Source organism: Populus euphratica, unplaced genomic scaffold (genome assembly GCF_000495115.2).
Source record: "Populus euphratica unplaced genomic scaffold, PopEup_1.0 scaffold217.1, whole genome shotgun sequence".
In the NCBI taxonomy this organism is placed as follows: Eukaryota; Viridiplantae; Streptophyta; class Magnoliopsida; order Malpighiales; family Salicaceae; genus Populus; species Populus euphratica.
This window is the reverse complement of record NW_011500036.1, coordinates 288,747-310,598: the sequence shown is the minus strand read 5'-3', so window position 1 is coordinate 310,598 and position 21,852 is coordinate 288,747. Positions and strand designations below refer to the sequence as shown.

General features: G+C 37.3%; 4 protein-coding genes and 1 non-coding gene across 9 annotated transcripts; 1 reads left to right on the top strand and 4 right to left on the bottom strand.

The window, feature by feature from the left end:
* Positions 1 to 2,901: 2,901 nt before the first annotated feature.
* Positions 2,902 to 8,294, top strand: LOC105142748 (cytokinin dehydrogenase 5-like). Its single transcript, XM_011050526.1, has 5 exons — positions 2,902 to 3,961; positions 4,153 to 4,280; positions 4,580 to 4,855; positions 6,307 to 6,572; positions 7,691 to 8,294. Exons 1-5 carry the CDS (start codon positions 3,367 to 3,369, stop codon positions 8,028 to 8,030), a joined length of 1,605 nt encoding a protein of 534 aa, XP_011048828.1. The 5' UTR covers positions 2,902 to 3,366; the 3' UTR covers positions 8,031 to 8,294.
* Positions 8,295 to 8,722: 428 nt separating this feature from the next.
* Positions 8,723 to 12,156, bottom strand: LOC105142749 (Tetrapyrrole (Corrin/Porphyrin) Methylase). 2 transcript variants are annotated; one of them, XM_011050529.1, is made up of 9 exons: positions 11,873 to 12,156; positions 11,733 to 11,800; positions 11,531 to 11,627; positions 11,339 to 11,456; positions 11,089 to 11,151; positions 10,847 to 10,991; positions 10,163 to 10,205; positions 9,754 to 9,927; positions 8,723 to 9,344 (listed from the first exon to the last, which is right to left on the bottom strand). In XM_011050529.1, exons 1-9 carry the CDS (start codon positions 12,086 to 12,088, stop codon positions 9,237 to 9,239), a joined length of 1,032 nt encoding a protein of 343 aa, XP_011048831.1. In that variant the 5' UTR covers positions 12,089 to 12,156; the 3' UTR covers positions 8,723 to 9,236. The 2 variants fall into 2 exon arrangements, with proteins under 2 accessions (XP_011048831.1, XP_011048830.1); XM_011050528.1 differs by having other exon boundaries at positions 11,089 to 11,197; positions 11,328 to 11,456; positions 11,873 to 12,155.
* Positions 12,157 to 12,317: 161 nt separating this feature from the next.
* Positions 12,318 to 12,389, bottom strand: TRNAE-UUC (transfer RNA glutamic acid (anticodon UUC)). The gene has a single exon. It is a non-coding gene; the product is annotated as a tRNA-Glu (tRNA).
* A 2,218-nt stretch (positions 12,390 to 14,607) lies between these two features.
* LOC105142747 (probable ubiquitin-conjugating enzyme E2 18) lies at positions 14,608 to 16,743 on the bottom strand. The gene is made up of 6 exons (XM_011050525.1): positions 16,629 to 16,743; positions 16,418 to 16,521; positions 16,206 to 16,308; positions 16,022 to 16,085; positions 15,055 to 15,143; positions 14,608 to 14,961 (listed from the first exon to the last, which is right to left on the bottom strand). Exons 1-6 carry the CDS (start codon positions 16,656 to 16,658, stop codon positions 14,866 to 14,868), a joined length of 486 nt encoding a protein of 161 aa, XP_011048827.1. The 5' UTR covers positions 16,659 to 16,743; the 3' UTR covers positions 14,608 to 14,865.
* Positions 16,744 to 18,147: 1,404 nt separating this feature from the next.
* LOC105142745 (BEL1-like homeodomain protein 11) lies at positions 18,148 to 21,640 on the bottom strand. Of its 4 annotated transcripts, none has more exons than XR_845603.1 (5): positions 19,497 to 21,639; positions 19,046 to 19,425; positions 18,892 to 18,952; positions 18,536 to 18,795; positions 18,148 to 18,409 (listed from the first exon to the last, which is right to left on the bottom strand). XR_845603.1 is itself a non-coding variant. In XM_011050524.1 (5 exons), the coding sequence occupies exons 1-4, from the start codon at positions 20,295 to 20,297 to the stop codon at positions 18,637 to 18,639; spliced, it is 1,401 nt and encodes a 466-aa protein (XP_011048826.1). In that variant the 5' UTR covers positions 20,298 to 21,640; the 3' UTR covers positions 18,416 to 18,506; positions 18,629 to 18,636. The 4 variants fall into 4 exon arrangements, 3 of the variants coding, with proteins under 3 accessions (XP_011048826.1, XP_011048825.1, XP_011048824.1); XM_011050524.1 differs by lacking the exon at positions 18,148 to 18,409 and adding an exon at positions 18,416 to 18,506 and having other exon boundaries at positions 18,629 to 18,795; positions 19,497 to 21,640; XM_011050523.1 differs by lacking the exon at positions 18,148 to 18,409 and adding an exon at positions 18,454 to 18,535 and having other exon boundaries at positions 18,629 to 18,795.
* Between the last annotated feature and the right edge of the window lie 212 nt (positions 21,641 to 21,852).

Genomic DNA, 21,852 nt, shown 5'->3' with positions numbered 1-21,852 from the left:
AAGATTCTATCTTCCGAGATTTAAATATTGAATCTGGGTATATAAGCTATCTAAATTACTGTTAGTTTGTTGTCTAGATATTAAAAAAGATAAAAACAATGAGATTGTTTTCAGAAATTTGTTTTAAGAGTGTCAGAAGGGCAAATTTATTATTTAACTAGAAAAACTTCTCTCTCTTTTAATTATATATATTTTTTCTATGTTAGAACACTAATATTCAAACAGAATATAATAACTCTGTAAAGTAATCTCCTAGAATATGTTGTTGTGAATCTCAATTCTATCGTAATTGTCAACCGATTGGATCGTATGCTCAATGCAGGATATGAGACACGATTCCTGAAGATAATACTCATGTTGCTTCCAAGGTATGAAAGCTGTCATTTGTGACATTATATGCTCTGGTCAAGAACATTGTTCAAAGAAAGCTTCCAGCCTCCAGGCATGATCTCTCTTACTGTACGCAATTGGGATCTGATTTGTCTGTTTTGGCTGCCCAAAGGACACAAGAATGGTAGATAAGAGTTTTAATTATATTTTGTCATTGTAGCGAACAAAAAAACATTGGAGTTACGATAATTTGGAAACATTTTCCGCGTGTAAGACATGGATTAGACCTGTGACCAAAGGCTTGGACCCAGTTCTTAGCAAGAAACACAGGAAACAAAACTTGGTCTAAAATCAACCATTCACACCGAGTAAATGCATATATATATGACAAAAAGAAAATTATGGGTTTGTTTCCTGGAAGTAAATGTGTTTACATGGATTTAGTCAATCTCAAACCGTGCCAATCAACCTCTGGTATATCGTCCTAGGTTTACCCCACATGTTTCTCGTTAGTTGTTACAGTCTGTCCAGTCATTGTAATATTGCATGCCAAAACATCACACTCAAGCCCATCTTCCTCTGTCTAGAGAATGTGGTTCGTTAAAGCCAATATCACATTTGAAAACAGTAATCTGCTTAACATCATTCAAATTTGTCGAATCCCTTTGATCGAGACTTAACTTTGGTACATCGACGGATTCTAGTATACTGTGTGTTTGAATAGCTAAGGTGCACTTGATCAGCGTTGGTACCGCCGAACGTTACTTTGAATTATTACTTGGAAATAACCATTCGAAACGATTGAATAGCTAAGGTGCACTTGATCAGCGTTACCGCCGAACGTTACTTTGAATTATCACTTGGAAATAACCATTCGAAACGATATTTTTCTTATTATTCATCACTTATTGTAAGTTTTTACTTTCTTACTTTATTCTCTCTGAAGTCTTTTCTTCTAATTTAGTAATGACCTAGAATAATATAACATCAAGGAAAGAATCGTTTAGTTAATGAGTCCAGAGATTTGATCTTGGCCCAGTAATACCAGTGTTATTATGTTTGCCAACTAAAGATATTTAATTTCTAGTTATTAATTTTAGTATTTTTTTAGTTAGATTTTTAATTGATTTTTTTTCAAAAATCAGTTTAAACTCTTATTTAAAAGGTAGTATGTCAAGAGAGATTATTGTTATTAAATTTATAATTTTATTTGGAATCAAATAAATTCAAAGATTTTCTCTTAAGCTTTAATTTTAGAGTTATAATTAAAAATCTTAGCTTATTTTTCCGTAAATGATCCACGAAAACCACAATCATCACCACAGGAATGTTTTTAGTTGATTTCGCTCGAAAAACCTTTTCCAACTAGCTTCACAATTTCAAGAATTTTAATCTCTAGCCATTCTCTCGGATGTTTCCCAAAATGAAAAATGTTGATTGAAGCATATCATAAGAAAACGATCGCAAATTTCCTTGTGAAACCCAATATAGAATATTAAGTGATGGTTTAATATTGCGATAGTTTCTGTTTTTAAAAGTATTTTTTACTTGAAAAATATTAAATTAATGATAGTAATATAGGGATTCTAACATACTAATATAGAAAAAACTATTTTAATTAAAAACACTTTTAAATAACCCTAGAAGGATCAATATTCTTCATTTCCCTTGTTACATTTCAAAGCGTACTCAAAATAATTTAAACTACAAGAGTACATTTTTGTCACGAAACATCCACTTGACACATAAGGGACCCCGTCCCTTGGAGTAATATCCTTGATCACCATAACATGATGCAATATAAAGTGTCCACCAAATCCACTAGCTGTTTATATTTATATCTATAAATGGCAAGCTAGCTAGAGCCTAATTAGCTCTAACCCACATTGCAACTTGGCTTGCATGTCTTGATGTAATATTTTTTTTTCGACGCGGCTATTTCTCTGGAGTTCAAAACTGACTTGCTGAAACATTATCCAATGATCATGAGCGGTTTCAGCGAATGCTTTTGTTATCGATGATCACCATGTAAGCTAATATTTCTTGGCCCAGTTAATCACTTCAAGGTCCTTTTCTATTGAATTTTAATTAAAATATTACCTTAATATTTAGTTATTATTTCGAGAAGAAAAAAACAGATACAATAAAGATAGAGAACGCATCTATTCGCGCATGCAACTTAAAGGCTTTTCCCACCCTTTGAGCCACTAATTCTAACTGTTCATACTTGGTATGGAGGAATTTTGCTGATAAGTTGTTTTCTCCCTGTGCCTGTGGAGATGAGGAAGGGAGGAGATACGTTGAGAGAATCTTTTGTATTGGCTGCATTTATCGTCCAGTCTCTGAAACCACGTGAAGCTTTCCTTGCCTACGTCCCTACATGGATCTTCCGTATCCATACCTGGGCCCCTTATTCAAAAACCTGGCCCCACATACTGCTTCACTCTCTTCCTCCACACGTGTCTCCTCACCCCCAGCACGTGATCGTCCACGTGTTCCATCCATCTTCCCCGACCCCATTTTGTCCTATAAATGGAGAGCCTGTATCTTATATCCCAGGCACAACTCATAAACATCCCAAGGACACATTAGTCAGGCTCTCTCCCCCTCCCCCTCTCCCTGCACTACCACAAACACACAAGAGATTAAAATCGAAATATTATTTAATATTTCTGTCGTTGAATTACCTTATATTATTACCTTCTTTTGCTTACATGAGTATGTAAGTAATACTTTGTGCAACGTGCAAAAAGAGCAGAGAGAGGACTAGCAGGGAATCTGAACTTTGCATGTTCGGCCTAGAAAATCTTTAAAGCGCAATCCAGCTTACGTTAGCCCCACCACCACAAACAGGGGCACCAAATTTTGTTCTCTTTCTTTACCTCTCACCCTTATCGAGAAACCACCACCTCGGCCGCCGCCTCCGCCGCCAACTTCTAACTGCCACCACCTTCTTGGCCTTTTCTTTATAAAGGATTATTACTCTTACTCGTAATATACAAGAAAACCAAAGAAAAGAAACAAGAAATCCTTGAAATGGCTACTAAGCTTCTCTTATCGTTCGCTATCTGTCGTTTGATTGTGACTGTAGGGTTGACTGTTGACCCATCGGAGCTACTTCGTCTTGGGGTTGACGGTCAGCTCAGCGTTGATCCGTTTGATATCGAAACGGCTTCTCTTGATTTCGGCTTGATAAGCCGATCCGAACCGATGGCAGTCTTGCACCCGGGTTCCGCTGATGACATAGCTCGGCTTGTCCAAGCGGCGTACCTCTCGTCTCAGGGTTTCACGGTCTCGGCTAGGGGTCATGGGCATTCCATAAACGGTCAGGCACAGACAAATAACGGGGTGGTGATTGAAATGAGTGGCGGCTCGAGAGGGAGTCGCCTTGGGTTGGGGAACCTGGCAAAGCAACAAGTAGCTGTGAAGGAGATGCATGTAGACGTGTGGGGAGGGGAGCTGTGGATAGATGTGTTAAGGAGGACATTAGAGCATGGGCTAGCACCAAAATCATGGACAGATTATTTGTATCTTTCAGTAGGTGGTACCTTATCTAATGGTGGAATTAGTGGGCAAGCTTTTAACCATGGACCTCAAATTAGCAATGTCTATGAGCTTGACGTCGTCACAGGTTGGTCCTTAAAATATCCGTGGCTTTCTTGCATGGCTGGTTTCTTGTTGTTGTCTTCCTGTTTTTGGATAATTATTTTTTGCACAAATTAATTCAGGGTTTTTCCTTGGCTGCCTTAATTGTATATCTTGGGAGATACGTTCTAATTGGTTTTATGTCGATGTAATTAATATTCCACCACTGGATATCAGGCAAAGGTGAGCTCATGACATGCTCCGAAGAAAAAAATTCAAAGCTGTTCCATGCTGTTCTTGGTGGTCTAGGGCAATTTGGCATCATCACTAGGGCTAGAATTGCACTTGAACCAGCTCCTCAAAGGGTATAACTCTCTCTCTTTTTGAACAACATCAATATTTTTCACTCGTTGGTGACAGATTTTGGTTTTGTTCCACGGTGGGGCACATAACTTTGCATAAATTTCCTAGTATTAGTAGAAGATAAAACGAAAGAAGCAAGTATAATTTTTCATGACTGATGAGTTAAGATTGGGTCCATGGAAGCTTTTTAACTCATTCAAACGGCTGTTCTAAAGCTGGCAATGTTGTTGACGTCTTGCTTTTGCCGCTAACATGGTCTTTTTCTTTCCTTTTCACGTTTTCTTTGTTTTATTTATCGCAGGTGAGGTGGATAAGAGTACTCTACTCCAACTTCTCGACTTTTACCGGGGACCAAGAATACCTCATCTCCATGCATGGAAAACCTTCTACCTTAAAATTCGATTATGTCGAGGGATTTGTTATTGTTGATGAAGGGCTTATTAACAATTGGAGGTCCTCTTTCTTTTCCCCTCGTAATCCTGTCAAGATTAGCTCAGTTGGGGCTAATGGGGGTGTGCTCTACTGCTTAGAGATCACCAAAAATTACGATGAATCCACTGGCGATACCATTGATCAGGTAAAATCCCTTTAATTCGTCCACAGAATGCGTACATAATTTTGTGGCTATAGGACTTCTCGCAAAATTATTAGCAAGAACTTGTTAATAATAATACGATCGCCTTGCTGCTAGCTCGTCTTAATTGGCACCATGGCTTATTAATTTAAATGCAGAGTACAATAATAGATATTGATAATGTTTTTCTCCTAAATTGGTGGCTGGACAATCTCCAATCAGTGTATATTTAACTCATAATTGTATTTAACTCAATTTATTTTATAAATTATAAGTTTATCCATTTAATTATTTTTTAAATCTGACCGGATTGAATATATTATACCTTCAGCTAAATTTTTTATAGATACTATAAGTATCTATATATTGGACTTATATTACCAATTTTGAATTATATTAGATTTTCAGCTGAATTTTTCATGGATACTGTTAAGTGACTGTAGATTGAATTTATATTATCAATTTTCATGAGGTAGACTTAAATGTAACTACGATTTAGGCTTCATAAATTAGCTTAAAACCTATTATAAAATGTAACAAATAATTTAAACTTAATAAATCAATTAGATCAATGGAGCAGAGAATAAATTGTAAAAACCAAATAGAATGAATTGTAAAAAAACCAGGTTGATCGAATTTTAAAAATTCTTACTCATTATCTTCCTTAGAAACACAAACATGTCTGATATTATGATTTTGTCGACGACAACTTGACTTGGGTTAGTTAATATAAATATTACCCATGATTTGTATTTTTTTGACACCCCTATCCCCCATGGTACATGCCTTTTATCATGGTGCTAACCATGCTGTTAAGACTAGTTACAATAGTTAAAAAAAACAGGTTTAGAAAACTAACAAGTCTGTCCTCATTGAATGTGGGCTCGAAATGCATGCTAATCCAATTAAATTTCTTATCAATAATTTGTTTAATCATCTCTTCTTACAATAATATAGAACCTTCTACTATCATCGCTGTCATTGAATTGTATTATTGTACACATTTTCTCTACTTTTAGCAATATGCTGCCCTCAAGGGTTGCCCCCACTAATCCTAGATTATATGATTGTGATTGCTGAGTAAGTATTTTTATACGTACTAGCTACTATAAAAAATGCTAGAAAACATGTACAAGAAAACATGGGAGATCTAGTGCAATCTATCGTCCTGTCCGAGCCTAAGATCGAACGCTACTTTTCTATTTTTCTTTACTGCATTTAATATTAATAAATCTATTATTAAGCCGGCCACCCACCAAATGATTCTGTTCCAATTAATATCTCCTTTCTTGAGCTTATTAAAAATTGATTGGAATCAAACTTATCTTGACAAAAGCAACAATGTCTAGTAGCAGCAGCTTTTCTTTTTTGTACTTGGATTATATTTTTCTAATGTTCTTATAATGACACCAACAAATCATAATAAAGTATTGTCTGGTGGTTACTTGATGCAGGAAGTAGAGGCTTTGATGAAGAACCTGAACTTCATACCATCAACAGTCTTCACAACCGATCTGCCCTACACTGATTTTCTGGATCGCGTCCACAGGGCCGAGTTAAAGCTGAGAGCCAAGGGCTTGTGGGAGGTGCCGCACCCTTGGCTCAACCTATTTGTTCCCAGATCAAGGATTGCCGACCTTGACAGGGGTGTCTTCAAGGGCATTTTGGGAAACAACAAGACAAGTGGGCCCATCCTCATTTACCCCATGAACAAAAACAAGTGAGTGATTCTTGGCTCTTTAGTGCTGCATAACATGCATTTCATCTTTTCTCTTTATCTTTTTCACAAGCACTGCATGCATGCAACATGGGACTATCATTGTGTTGCTCTCATCACGACAAGTCTCTCATCAAGTGTCTTCATGTCGTCGTCGTCGTCCAAACGCACACGTAATTAAGCACATGTAACTATATACTTTTTGAATACATGTAAAAGTACATTTAAGTTTTGTGTACAAGAAGCATGCTTTGAACCACCCTCTTGCCTGCCAATAACACATACGAGACAAAAACAAATAATGCTGGCTAGCTAGCTAGAACCAAGCTAGAGATTACCTCCTCACGTTAGGGGTAGCTATCAACCTTCCTTCAATAATACAAGGCATTGTCATTACCATTGCCATCACTCTTTGCAATAATACTTTCTTGTGTCAATAATATGTTGTTAGTTAATTACAAATCGGACGAGTTCTTGAGGACTTGAAAACGATGATGGTAAGGAAAAGACGAAGAGGAAGGAAAGAGACAGGGTAAAAAATCGGGTAGACCCATGCCTATGGTGGTCCTCTGAGTCACACTGATACACGTGGCATATGTATCTAACGAACACACGTGGCCCACATGCAAAAGAACCAGCTCAACAGATGAATATTTTGTATTAAAGGCCAGCTAGGATTGACAAACCCTTTTCTCTTTTGTTGACTGGAACGCAATAAATTGACGGTAGTGATCGTCCCAGTGGCAGATTCTCTTGTCAGGCGATCTTCGTTATGGGTCCCCTGTGCGAAGATGGTATCATGTCCACCTCCAAACTCTTACCAGGCCATCAATGAGCAAGGATAGAGCTAAACAAGACCTGACATGATTGATAGGGCATGAAACTGTGAAGGGTATCTAGTATTTTTCTTGTCTATTGAGTTCCGAAAACCTAGCCTTGACGGGATCAACCATTGATTAGTCCAAAACCATCAAATCCCAACTAACATCATTACAAGAAAACTGAACACTCACTCGAGAAAGATCCAAATTTGATGTCCTGTCTCGATTATTTCTTGTTTGCTAAATGCCGATGATCTTTCTTAACGTTACTGCTGTTGGGTTTTTTTAATCTTTGTGTAGGTGGGACCAAAGGAGCTCAGTTGTGACCCCAGATGAGGATGTGTTTTATCTGGTGGCATTGTTAAGATCAGCGTTGGATAATGGTGAAGAGACTCAGTCCTTGGAGTACTTGACTGATCAAAACGGTAAGATCCTCAGATTCTGTGATGATGCAGGGATCAAGGTGAAACAGTATTTACCTCACTACACTACACGAGAGGAATGGATGGACCACTTTGGGGATAAATGGGACCGATTTTATCAGAGGAAAATGGAATTTGATCCCCGGCGTATTTTAGCAACTGGCCAACGTATATTCAATCCCTCCTCTGGCTCTACCAGTACGGTGTCTCCATGGTGATGATGGCACAGGATAGTCTACTTACACTACACGGGATACCATACTAACCTCTAGAAATTATAATCTTGTACATACAGTTTTTGCTTAATCATCAATGATGCTAGATTAATAGCATTGTAGCAGTATTAGCGGTCCGCCTTTTATCAAGTAAATAGCAAGAAAAGAAAAATAGCGGGTTCTTGAAGAGGGTTTTTTACAGTGTTGATGTTGAATGATTTGATTTTCAAGGAAATGAAAATCTGAGGGTCGAGATTTGAGCTGATAGAGATTGGGTCCAGGGATCATGGACCGCACATGTGATGCTATTTAGCAGCGCCAGTGATCCCGATCCCCTTGTCTGGAGCTTCGAAAAACAAGCTCACAGCTGGTTCCAGTCACATCCAGCCCAGTTCATTGGTTCACCCTATTGACCCAGTAATGGCTACTTCGTTCTTAACATCGTCACAATGGTTCTATCATATTTTGCATCTATAGAAATCAGTGAAAGACATCTCGTCACTGTTCTGACCTCTCGGAATCTTGGTTCTGTTGACATTTATGAGTCACTCTTTTACAAGAACTCAGCAAGGACAGAAACAATATTATGGTAGGACCGTATACCGAACAGCTCAAATCAAGGGTGGATGATGGAAGAAGAAACTTATTGTAGGAGCATTTTTGGGAGAGAGTAAAATTGGAAGAAAAATCAGGTCTTTCTCAACCTAGCAATTCATAGACTGGTGGGCTATCCCACGAGAGCAGATTCATTCAATTTGGTAATCAATGTCTTGGTCAAGTTTTATTCAACAAACAGTTTATAAAAAATCAAGCTGGTGGTGAACCCACAAAATGCAGAGTGTCTCCCACCTAAACAATAGCCAGCAAGGTGGACAAAGGTGCCGATACATGTAAGAAATCTCACTCAAAAAGTCGGGCCAATATGAAGTACCTTCATGTATAAGTTGTTCACGGCTCCCTTGACCCTCTTGGCTAAAAAAGTATCGCTCCTGAACCTCAATGTCATGCCTGCAGTAACCTCCGAGCAGTTCACTTTGCCCTCTCAACTTCCTTGAGGAAGAAAAATATTTTCTCCAATTTGTTCCAACAATGGTACCCTTGCTGACTTCAGGAAGCAAGGGGGAAATGCGGAGGTTGATTATAACTCGCATTCCTAGTCAAGAAGTCAATAAGGCGATGGCAAAATCTCTTCAATGCAAGTGACATGAACTAATTTGAATTATCATCCGCTTCAGGTTGCTTCCCAAACTTCTTCAATGCCAGCGAATATAATGTTTTTCTCTTCACTGACGCTCCTTCAGCCACCAATTTGACTGCCTACACGCACATCAAAGCAAATCATAACCACGGTTGCAGACTTGCAGTGTAACAAAGCAAGAGCAAATGATAAAAGAGATTATTACATCTAACCGATGCATTGCGCTTGTTCCCGCACATAAAATGGGACCCACCATAATAATTTCTCACTGGGTACTTAAGGAAGAAGAGGGGTGGTCATATCAGGGTGCTTTTGGGAACCAAGAAAGACGATGCTACTCATCTTTTTTTTCTATAAGCTATGTCCAAAAGAAAACCACTCATAATTCAAAAGTGCATCAGGTTTTAAAACATCAAAGCTAACTGAATTCCACCATGTTAACTTCAGAATCATTCACGTGCGAGAAGAATTCATGTAACAATGACGGATTGCATGAAGAAACTTAATGATCATCAAATAGGTCATTACCGTGGAAAGAGTATGCCCACGGGAGATCAATTCTCCCAATTCATGCTCAAGCTGATCTTCTGACGGAGTTTCAACCAAACAATTTGTCCTGCCTTCAATTAGCAGTGTCATCTCCCCCTTAAGTTGTTGATTCAAAAAACGTACTTTGGCCTCCCCCAGAGTGCCCCGCCAAAACTGATTAGGCACGCTCATCTTGATCAGTGAACAAGGATGACACAAAAAACTGGTGGTCAACTGATAACTAATTTATGGGGCATTATCATCACTTGAGGCTCAATAATAATCTTTAATGACAATTGGTTCAAATGGTACAACTTCAGTTCGAGTTTTCACAATCAGCATCTCTATCCAGTTTCTTACACTATATGAACAGATTAAACCGTGTAAAAAGTAAAGAATAAAAAGTCACCTCTTCATGTATTTTTGTCATTTCTCGAGCCATGACACACCGCCTGCAATGCAATTAGATTAACTGTCACAACCAGCACTAATTAATCATTTAACTTACTGAACCATGACTATTTTGATACTCACTATGGCTGGGCTTCTCGAAATTGTCTTGTAGGTGTCAAAAATGGAATCTAAACAGAATAAAGGAATTTACCCGGTCTTTTTCCGGTTCTTGTCAGGTTTCATATGCTTTTAAACCGGTAGATTGTAGTCTGCCATTTCAGCTCACATTTTCCATCTATTGTTTTCGATATCTTTATCTTTATCTATCTAACAAAAAAATGGAATTAATTTGATCCATGAAGGTCAGTGGTCAGAATATTGATGAGTTCCATCACCCTCATGAAGTGAACTCATAACAGGGTGTTGTTTCAATTACTTGGACCACTGCATCCAAAAGGTATGAAGTCACACAAAGAAAGGGTAGCACGCAGAAAATCTGCTTAATCTGAATAATGCACGCCTAACTGGAGTACCAGCAACATACAACCGATACATTGTTTTTTTAGTGTTGCCCTGAGAACTTGTAAGAACTTGCATATCCATACAGAATTGAGAAAATGCGAGTAGTGCTGTGCTACGATGATGAGCCCTATATACCTCGAGTGCTGTGCTAGCAATGAAGATGATAAGCCTTATATACCTGGAGTCACCAAAAAGCAATGAAGATTCTTCGAGAAACTGAGAAAACTTGTGCGGAGGAACATAGAATATTTGCGTTCTTGCTTCATTTGCAGAAGCTGTCAGCCTCTCTCTCCTGGAAGGACCATGCTTGGAAAGAAATCCAACTAAAAAAATAATTTATATCATTAATTCTTGACAATCCTAATGTTGCTAGCAAAACATCAGAAAAGCATACAAGCATCAAATTTACAGCAAAATTACCAAATGTAAACTCATCAGTATCCAAGCCTGAAGCAGAGAGCGCAGCAACAACCGCACAAGGCCCTGGAATTGGAATAACAGGAATATTTTCATCGACGCACAACTTCGCCTACAACCACATTCCAAACACGCATTCATTATATCCTACACAATCGACTAAACAATTCACAGTTACTATTATATTACAACATGGCTACGAGCTGAAATTTTATTTAAAATTTTTCTAACAAAATGCTAACCAATTCCGCACCGGGATCACTAATTCCTGGTGTCCCTGCATCGCTAATCAGCACCACAATCTCACCCTCTTTTAACCTCCTTAACACCTGTTGCTCTCTTTGAGACTCGTTAAATTTATGATAACTCAGCTGCAAATATAAACCACACAATTAAAAACTAAAATAAAAAATAAAAACAGCAACGCAGAAAACCGAAAACTCACTAGTGGAGTTCTGATGTTGTAATGATGAAGTAACTTCCCGGAATGCCTTGTGTCTTCTGACAGTATTACATCAGCAGATTTTAATACACGAAGAGCCCTGCATTGGTGATTTTTTAAAATAATTTAATAAACAAAATATAATTGTATTCTGTAATAAAAAATTAAAAAAAATAAAAAACCGCTAGTCAAGTTCAGCAACTACCTCAAGGTAATATCTTCGAGATTTCCAATAGGGGTTCCAACTAAATACAAGCCACGTTTCAAAGGACCCTGCAATCAGAAAAATTGATTAAAAACGATGTCGTAAAAGGAGTTGAAAATCAAGTGATGGTGATAACTTACACGTTTTGAAGAGTCTTGTTCAATGATTGGGTCCGGAACTTGAGAGGCGGAGCAGAAAGTGGCGAGGAGGGAAATTCTAGGGTAACAGGGAGTTGATTTTGAGGAGATTATTATTTGGCCAGGGAAAAATTTGGGAGAAGTGAATCGACATGAAAATGCTGATGTTAGAGTAATCGTAGTTGAAGGTAACCGTCGTACCACCACCATCATCTTCATTATCACTCGCAGGAGATAAGAGTACAGGAGAGGGAGAGCAGTGTTCAGAGTTCTGACGACAACATGCTTGCTAGCCTATAGCAGCACCGATAATATGGGCCTGAGTGATTTTTTTTTGTTATGATACTTAGTCTTATGGCCCAAATTCTGTGGGCTACATTACGAATCTGACTAAAGTAAGGGCCTAAATCATACTTCACATTAAGCAGCGGAGAAATGTAAAAAAATATTCCGTTGCCGGGAATCGAACCCGGGTCTCCTGGGTGAAAGCCAGATATCCTAACCGCTGGACGACAACGGAGATATTGTCAACTGTTTAAGGAAATAATATTCATATTAAAATAGTAAAAATTCCCCCATCCAAGCACAGCCTAATTACAAAATACTAGTCATATTTCCAATTCAACGTCAATCAAAGATGACGCATCTAAACATCCAAAACAAACAGATCCTTATTGGTGCCTCCCTCGTTTTACCATTCAAATAAACGATAAAAAAAAAATGTTGATCTTTAAATCACCATTGCATGGGCAAACTTAATGGTTAGAAATGGGCACAGAGCTAGGAATGGATAAAGAGAATCAAGAACGTCGACAGTGAGCCTTCACTTTTTTTTATATGGTACTTCAAACTTTTTTTTACCGCCTCAAATCTTTTTTGTTTTCAATTTGCATCCTCTTTTTTTTTTTTATGGGGTTTTTTCAATTTGCATCCTCTTTTTTTTTTTTTTTATGGGGTCCTTCAAATTCTTTTTTCTTTTTTTTATCCATCTACAACATTATTTTTTATTTGGTCCTTTTGCTTTCCATCAATTGTGTTTCGAGTTCGTAAAATTGACTCTAAAAAAATCATGAAATGGTATTTGAAATCATGACACGCGAGTCAATGCAAAATAAAATAAATATAAAAAAGTAATGAAAATATAATAAAGGGGAAAAATACAATCCATTATAAGTTATCCATAATGCTTTTTTTTTCAATGATATATTTTATTACTTAGACTTTTTTAGTTACAATTTAATCTTTTTATATTAAATTGACTTGGGATTAGATTTGATGTTTTTTATTTTAGTTAGTTTTATACAGGGCTTTCATGATGTTAAGAATAGAATTGAACAATAAGTTAATGCTCACTTTTAAAAAATAAAATAAAATTTTATTGATTCAAACTTATTAAAGTTTTAGAGATCTAATTTCAAATAAAAATAAATATTTCATCTTTTTTATTTAAAAAAACATCTTTATCTCAACTTTCAGACTTGATCTTTGGTTGGAATCAACAAATTTATTATTATTATTTATTAGTATATATATAATTCTTCATTTATTTTATTAACATCCATATAAATTTTTTAGTTTATAGTTAATTTTTTAGAAAAAAAGAAGCTCTATCCCACGGCATAGCACCCAGAATCAAACTAGTATCATCTTTGTTGTGGCTGAGCCCAACTTCAGGCGGCGAAGTCTTGTTTTGTCTTCCTGGTAGCTTGGCAGGATTTGAAGAACTATTGGCATTTGACTTGGGTATGAGCGGTGCTGTTTCTCCCCTTTTCACTTCTTAATTCAACAGCTACCACTGCTAGAAACAAACGCATCCAAAAGCTTCTCATTCGTGCCTCCATCAGTTCAGTAAGTAAGCTTCTGAAGCTAGATTGTAGCAATTTCATGCCACATCGTTGAAGTTAGTAAAGCTTATTCAGTCCATTTCACAACGTGGTTTTGGTCCGTACCCGATCCAATAACTAAACCCTCAACGAATCAAACACCCTCTGCAGAGAGAAAAGGATGGCTTCCCAAACTATGTCCCTGCTTGCAATTTGGAAGGAAGCAGCAATGCAAGCTAACCAAAATCCTCAAAATATTCATGCAATTTATACTCTGCCTAGGCAAGCGCGTATCGCTATCGATCCTTGACAGCGATATCTCATTCGGGTAATTTCATTTCTAATTAAAGTAAATTAAGACTGCTTTTGATCAAAATAAATCTGACCGTCTTTACAGCATGCTCCGCCTACTGATTTATGGATGGGCATGCAAGATTGTCGAAAAAGAAAAAACATGGCAACGAATAACCCATCTGTTTCAAGTGATGAACATGATGATGCTGTTAAGCACCGTCAAAAACCGAAGAGCTTACTTTCTCACGCAAAGAGCAAATGCAAGGTTGTCTATTGCCCACGCAGTGGTGAGCCTACCTTCCTTGAAATCAGCCTTTGCACATCACCCCTTTCCCTAAGGCTATTCATGGCTGGAAGACTCAACATCGCCTTCTTTATACATTTATAAAAGGCTAAAAATCACCCATTTATTCCCCGGTAGGTGAATATAGTGTCAATCTGGCACTTGATTGAAAAACTCTGAAAGAGTTGCAATATGGAATTTGCGGCTTAAAAAAAATACTTACCATTGAATCTCTAATAGTTTTTGCTGCAAAAGATATACATCAGACGCCATTAGAATTTATGCAGTATCTTTGGGCATCTTATGACTTGGCTGTACTTGGTCTTAAATGCCTAATAAGATAGTAATAAAGGGAGAAGCCATATAAGTTGTTGTCCTTGATTAACATTATATATATTCCTTGCAATCCCCTAAGGGTGGCATCAAGGTACAAAGAAAAAAAAAATACCAGGTACGTGATTCACGGCCAAGGAAAAAAGTAAAGTGGTTACCAGAGCTATGGCGGCTCAAAGCCTTGGCCAGGCCCCATTCCACATCATCCATGATAAATGGAACTCATAGCCTTGTTATACACAGATGACAGATACCTAATGGAATTAAACCTTGTCATCATGGAACCACCATCTTGTCTCCTTGGGAGATCGGCCACTCCTACAGTTCTTCACATAACGATCGTTGTCAGCAGGACGTTGCTGCAAACAATAACAGTGTATATATAAGAGTTCTTGGTAGAACAGGTAGAGCAGACAAAACAACTTTAAAATCTCAACAATTTTGAAACTAACCTTCACTGTTGAGCTGGATAACATGGAGAGAATGCTGATACAGATAGAACTAACAGTCATAGCCGGGGACCATGAATCATACAGTATGTCTGCAAGTACCAAGAACAAATAACAAAAATATTAATTATATACCTGTTCAAGGCACAACTGACCACTGTACCCTTGGTCGAAGAAGGGAAGCAAATGAAGACTGGTAATATTATTTTCATGAAGTGTCTTCTGAAGATGAAAGTATAACAAGTCTTTGGGCAGAAATGCACAAACCCCACCCCTCCATGTGCATAATATTTACAACCAGCAAAGCCCAAATATAGTCCACATGGTTAATAAGATAACATTAAATATATCATTCGATTTGCTTTATATTTCTATTTCACATTTGTTTTTAGCTTCTATTGTCTGACATAACATACAAGTAAACTGAGTAAATTAAGATGCAGACAGAGTAAATTCTGTTTCCCAGTTCCACAACCAACCTTCCACATATCAATGATTTACGAGCTACCATTGCACACCATTGTTTCAAACAAAACTCATTTGCCAAATAAAGCAAGATGCAATGCTTCAATCCTACTAGCCTAAGACAACCAGTACCACTTCAAAATCTCCTTGAAACAAAGCCCTTATTCAAAGAATATCAAAACAAAAGCATGGAATACAAAATAATCTTCGAAGAACAACATGACAAACTTCTTTGTACAGAAGCACCTAATAGACCTTACAATCAGAGCCAAAACCTAAGGAGGTATACTCTAAAGGCTTGGAGCGAAAGCTCATTTATAAAACCTTGAGAATCCAACTCAATCCATCTTCGGTTCATACACAATGCAACGTAGTCAGAATCTCTAGCATCAGGGCTATTATCCACTCAACAAATAACAATAAACTTACATAATAAGCAAAAAGGAGCATGATGTTAAGCAATTTAACTAAATAAATATCACTCTACCATGAAGCAGTCAATTACCTAAACAAATATGTCCATTGCTGTAGATGTGAGGATGCAGAGGAGCCGGCGGGGCGAAAATGACCTGTTCCATCAATTTAACAAAATAAATAAATAAAATCATGAATAATTAAGCACAATTATTCTCAAATAACCAATTCACATAAAATAGAAAAATTTAAAAGAAATGGAACAAATCACTAACCTGTGGTGCTTCCATAGGGTAATGTTCAGGGAAATCAACTTGAAGCTGGTAAGTTTCATTCGCATACAGAGTCCCTGCGGCTCCATTCACTTCAATCAACCATCTTTTACACCAAAAATATTCCCAAATTAATCAGAATTATATAATTATATATATATATATAAGAACCCCAATTAAAGCAAAACCAATCAAATTCGAGATTAAAACGGTACCGTTGGAGATTATCAGTGACTTTATGCTTGAAGCCTGAAGGAGGATTGAGTTGCCATTCTGCGAGCTCTTTTTGCAGCCTGTTGCAAGCGATCTTGCTTAAAGCCTACGCAAGAAAAGTCAAAGAAAAAAGAAACAATCGAGATTAGGGCATAAAATACGCATACATAGATATTCGCGTGTGGATAGAGATTTATAGAAAGGAAGAGAGACCTTGCGTGACGGAGCGGAGCTGCTTGTCATGTTTTTCCTCGGAGAGAGAGAGAGATAGAGGAGTGGCTGTCTGTGTGTGTTGTCGTTTATAAATGTTACGCCAAATTCATAAAATCTACTTTGTCTCGTTATGGAGTGGGAGTAATGTTGTATTTGGTCCCCGGATGATGAGTTTTGTATTAGTCTAATCCTTTTATTAATGTTTTTGTCCTGGTGCCATTTCTCGGTCGAACTTTTTTTTTAAATTTCTATAATTATTTGCTCTCTTTTTTTCTGTCAAATATTACCTGATGAGGTCGTGGAATCATATAAGAATTAAGTTTTTTTTTCCGAGACTAATGGATAAACTGAAAGACTGAGAAAACTAATCATAATTTTCGAGAACATATCAAGCGTGTTTGCATGGTAAAGAGCAAAGAAGAGAAAGGTAAATTTCATCTCTTTAGAAGATGAGTGTTTTGGTCAAAGGTTGTAATTTATATTCGAGTCATGTATGGTCAGATAAGTTTCGTGTTTCATTGTGATTTTGTGTTTTTAAGCTTTACCTTGTATTCTATGTTATGAGTTAGGTGGTCGGTAGACTGAAAAAACATATTTATCATGAAAAGAAAACATGGAGATGATACAATTTTTTTTTTTAAAAAAAAAAACATAATTTTCATGAAAAGAAAACATGGAGATGATACAATTATTTTAAAAAAAAAAAAAACATAATTTTTCCCTCTAGTTTTGGTACAACTTAATAACAGTGATTGGTGATGTATAGTCTCGAATGAAGCATATTTATCTGCAAGTGCTGCTCATTTCTCGGCAGATAAATGGTCAGATAACCGTCTGTATTGGATTTCGGTTCTGTGTGCACGCCAAAGCGAGCAGGACACACGCTCTTAGCAATATAGGGTTTCTCCACAATAGTAATTTTAGAATTTCATGTCAGGAGTCCTAAGTTCGCCATTCTCACCCGGAAAACCCACCTAAATGTGTAATAATTCCACCATACAATGCATGCATGAATGGGAACTTTCGAAACGCTCTGACGGGGCTACGCTTTGGTTTCAACATCGGAAACATGTTGCCAACGCCATAGTAATACTTGGAGGCATCAGCTTCGAATGGGGCGAAGAGAGCACCGGTAGGAGAAGAGTACGTTAATATTTGTATTAAAAAATAATATAAATTATATTTTAATATTTTATTTAAAAATTTAAGTAATTAGATTGGAATGATTCTTTAATATTGTATCATAACATTGATAATTAAGTGGTTATATATTCAAATTTTATTATTTTTATTTATTTGATAAAAACTAAATATAAAAAAAATATAAATTTATATAAGTTTTACTTAAAAAATTATATAAATAATATTTTGATATTTTATTTAAAAATTTAAGTTATTTAACGGGATGGATTTTTAATGATTTAGACCCTTTAGCCCTCTTTCGCATTTGGTCTATGGGCTGGGTTTAGCTACTAGAAACCCTATTTCGTATGCTACTGTTTCAAGATTTCTAGGTGTCCTGTTTAACATTTCACCCCCAATATTGAAGAAGTAATGCGGTGATCAATGCACATCAAACTGTTTATGATTTGCTTACTTGGACATGTTACTGTTACAAATTTTTCAAAACAGTGATAGAAAGTAAACATGAAAAGTTGGAAGCAGCTAAAACACTGGATGTTAGTTGTGCAAGATGTGCTCCAGGCCCATGGCAGCTCGTGCTTTCCCTGAAAATCACATTACAGCTCCAGGCTGTTCTCAGATATTTCAGTTTTAATTGCCTGGGATGAATGACTACAAAAGATGTTAGTTGTGCAAGATGCGCTCCAGGCCCATAACAGCTTGTGCTTTCCCTGAAAATCACATCACAGCTCCAGGCTGTTCTCAGATATTTCAGTTTTAATTGCCTAGGATGAATGACTACAAAAGATGTTAATTGTCTATTGCATGAAAGAAACAACGAGGCACAACTTGAAGAAGGAATTAATTTAGCTATCAACCTATTCCTTCAGTCCTCTGAATGATCTGTTACACCTTCCCTTGTTATGAAAGAACTGCCTGGTAAGGTGTTCGAGTCTTCAGAAGAATCTGCGAACTCCACTTTGTACATTTCTTCTATCATGGGCTTCCATAGCCGGACTCGAGCATTTATGAACCAATTTGAGACCTAAAACAACAATGTTTGCCCACAACTTCATCAGTGTCGAGCTAAACCGTAAAGAAAGCAACATTTTAATGGACGATAAAGCAAAATTAAAATTACTTGATTCTTTGTCAAGCCTGTCTGCGATGCTAGCATTAGCTTCTCAGATTCATTTGGATACCTGTGTGTGAACAACGAAGTCGGTAAAGCACAGATTTAAATTATAACGAGATGATGATGACCATGGACTTATCACTGATTTTAAAGCACTTACGGATGCAAGAAGTGTTCAAAAAGCCAAGAGCGAAGGATGGCTACAGAAGTCTCTGGCAATCCTCTGATCGGTCTCCATGCTTGCCTTTGGCTTTGCGTCATTCCAAGCTGTTGAAGAGACATCCGATTATGTTTGGTCTCTTTATCAAAAAAGCTAAGTTGTGACAATCCTGAGCTGGTTTTTGGTAAATCTTGAGAGAATTTTCTTCTTGTCTCATTGATCTGGGACACTATGGCATCTCTTAAGTAGCAGAAGTGCTTGGACATGGCTTGGAGCGCTAGAGCTGTGTAAGATTTGGCCACTCCTAAACCTGCCATCTCCTCAAATGATGATACCACTTCTTCCATTTGATGGTAGTATTTCTCGTATCTTCCCTCAACCTGAAATCAACAAGATACGTTATTATTAACCTGCTGACAGAGAATATGCACTCAATACTCTTTGGACTCACCTCCTCCAACAATGCTATAAGCTTTGCAATTTTAAGCTGGACTTCGTGTTTCTCAGCTTGCACAAGCCCATTTCCCCACAGTTCTGCTTTTAATTCAGAAGAAAGTCCAAGAGATCCTCCACAACGAATTAACTTTCGGACATATTTTTCATTGCTAATTTCAACTGCCTTGCAACTTACATGCACGCTTTCTTCTAGTAGGGACTGAGCAGGCTTTAAATACCTTGAATTCTCTATAGCAACAGCAAAAGATTCTGTTCCGTAAGCAGTAGGAGAACGTCTACTAAACGAGGCTGATGATGAAGTAAATCCACTACCAATGAGAGAATAGTCGTTGTTAACTTGTTCACCTCCAGGATTATAAGCTTCCCTTGCTTCTTCTTCTCTAGGAATTAAGTAACTAGGACTCATGAGATCCAAGTTAAAGGATCTCTGCCTGTACTGAACTTGAGGAACAAGCATGTGAGAACCAAGAGACAGTGATAGCCTTTGAGCTTGACGATTGGTCTCGTTTGCCGCTCCAAGAAGATTCATTAAGTGTCTTGTGTGGCTAATCTCGGATTCTTGAGCTTCTGAGGGAGCTTGTACAAGGTCTATCGACCTAGACATTCCTTCCTCAAGAGACTGTATGCTAGGCAACACACGATGAGAATGAGGAAATGTGTTACTGCCACCTAAATCTGAACCGAAAACATCAAAATTCTGGTTTTGATATTGGTTTTGGCTACTAATGGAGTCCGAGATAATGAATTGGTGTAGCATGCTAGAAGCTGAATTTGAGGATGAATCTTGTGAAACCATAATACCAGTAAAGTAGGAAGGCACAGAAGTATTGATTTGCAACTCAAGAGAGGAGTTCTATAACTTAAATGGTCAGTATGGTATAGCAAAGAAAGCATCAGAGCTCAAAATACCAGGTTTGATTCCAGAATATTGGCTTTGCAAGCCAAAAAAGGCAATATCTAGCCTGGAAGGAACTACAACTTGGGTTATCAACTTCTCATGCATTCATGATAACAAGAAGAAAGACAAGGATCATCAAGTAGAAGGTCACAGACTCGCACAAGATCTGGCTTACAGCTCTAGAGTGGCATTCTGTCCTAACTTGGATATAAAGCAACAGGAATCAAGAGCCAGAAAGAGGTACTGCATTATTAGGCATGACAAGAGATTACAACCAAATGAAGTTCATAATTATAAAGCGAATAACTATTGACAAATAAAAAGATCCAACAATACCAAGCCAAATGAAACCCAGTTGAGTGCAAATATGTAGAAGCAGAATTGAAACCAGAACTGCAAGTAAAACAAATTTCTGAAAGAATACATCAGAACATATTCGGAATGGGGAGAGAGAGAGAGCGAGAGGTGAAACAAAGAGTTCCAATATGTGGAACCCTTAAAATAGATGAAGAGAAAAAGAGCTGGTGAAAGTACAGTGCAGGACCGTGAGAACAGAAGAAAACTAGTCAAGCCAATATCTTAATTAGTCTTTGCCAACTAACTCCTGTCCTGATCGAACTAGTTGTAAGAGTTTCAAACCACCCTTTAAAAGCTAAGATGAATTCAATTAACTTTTTTAAGCATAAAAAACAGTGGATGATAGAAGTCTAAGGCTACAAATCCACCAGTCTCTGAATTCTATATACTTTTGTTTAGAGCATAACAATTCCCTGAAGAAAGTGAGTAACTCTCTCTCGGAAATAATGCGCAAGTCTAAAATGTAAGCACCTAAAAGCTATAATGCTAAGAGACAACCCTCTGCTAGTTCATTAAATGTGAGAAGCTAGTTGGTTGAGTAAAGATGCAGAAGCTGAGGGCAAGATATGGTCCCCCTCCCCCAACTTCTCCGAGTAAAAACCAACAAGCAAGAGCATCAATCTTTCAGCTTTAATGCTTGCAGTTACATTTCTTTGGGAGACTCAAAAGTACTTCCAGCTAAAAACAGTGTAATTCTCTCTCTCTTTCCTGGCTTGTCACAAGGAGAGTTCTTTAATATGTAAAATTTGTTTTGTTCATTGTGTTAATGTCATCTGCAAAAGGTAGAGAAAAAGCTGGCTATCTTTTGCACACTCCCAGTTTTAAGATTGTCTGTTTCTGAGACTGACCATATGGGAATATCTAGCTTTTTCTTGCTAGGTGCTGTAATCATGCATAGAGATGTTGAAAGGACACTGAATATCATGATCTTTCAAGCGCAAGTAGAAAATAAAAAATCCATCTTGTGCCCTCAAACAAAGAAAGAGTGAAGCTACAGTCTTGTGGATGTGGTTTTGTGTGCTGATAAGACTGATTCTAGTTGGTTTTTTTTTGGGCCGGGCCTTTGGATGCTTTAGCAATGATTCCATCTTTGTTC

What these genes read in the sequence shown, in the direction of transcription:
- LOC105142747 (XM_011050525.1), bottom strand. Translation starts at nt 16,658, where the DNA reads ATGACAAGCAGCTCCGCTCCGTCACGCAAG. An exon ending in GTCACTGATAATCTCCAACG is followed by an intron (nt 16,309 to 16,417) that starts GTACCGTTTTAA and finishes TTGGTGTAAAAG; the next exon opens with ATGGTTGATTGAAGTGAATG. An exon ending in TATCCAGCTCAACAGTGAAG is followed by an intron (nt 14,962 to 15,054) that starts GTTAGTTTCAAA and finishes TATTGTTTGCAG; the next exon opens with CAACGTCCTGCTGACAACGA.
- LOC105142749 (XM_011050528.1), bottom strand. Translation starts at nt 12,088, where the DNA reads ATGAAGATGATGGTGGTGGTACGACGGTTACCTTCAACTACGATTACT. An exon ending in ACAACATCAGAACTCCACTA is followed by an intron (nt 11,457 to 11,530) that starts GTGAGTTTTCGG and finishes TTATATTTGCAG; the next exon opens with CTGAGTTATCATAAATTTAA. An exon ending in TTGCTTTTTGGTGACTCCAG is followed by an intron (nt 10,206 to 10,846) that starts GTATATAAGGCT and finishes ATTGCATTGCAG; the next exon opens with GCGGTGTGTCATGGCTCGAG.
- LOC105142748 (XM_011050526.1), top strand. Translation starts at nt 3,367, where the DNA reads ATGGCTACTAAGCTTCTCTTATCGTTCGCTATCTGTCGTTTGATTGTG. An exon ending in TTGAACCAGCTCCTCAAAGG is followed by an intron (nt 4,281 to 4,579) that starts GTATAACTCTCT and finishes TATTTATCGCAG; the next exon opens with GTGAGGTGGATAAGAGTACT. An exon ending in TACCCCATGAACAAAAACAA is followed by an intron (nt 6,573 to 7,690) that starts GTGAGTGATTCT and finishes ATCTTTGTGTAG; the next exon opens with GTGGGACCAAAGGAGCTCAG.
- LOC105142745 (XM_011050524.1), bottom strand. Translation starts at nt 20,297, where the DNA reads ATGGTTTCACAAGATTCATCCTCAAATTCAGCTTCTAGCATGCTACAC. An exon ending in TTTGAACACTTCTTGCATCC is followed by an intron (nt 18,953 to 19,045) that starts GTAAGTGCTTTA and finishes GTTCACACACAG; the next exon opens with GTATCCAAATGAATCTGAGA. An exon ending in CAGGCTTGACAAAGAATCAA is followed by an intron (nt 18,796 to 18,891) that starts GTAATTTTAATT and finishes TTGTTGTTTTAG; the next exon opens with GTCTCAAATTGGTTCATAAA.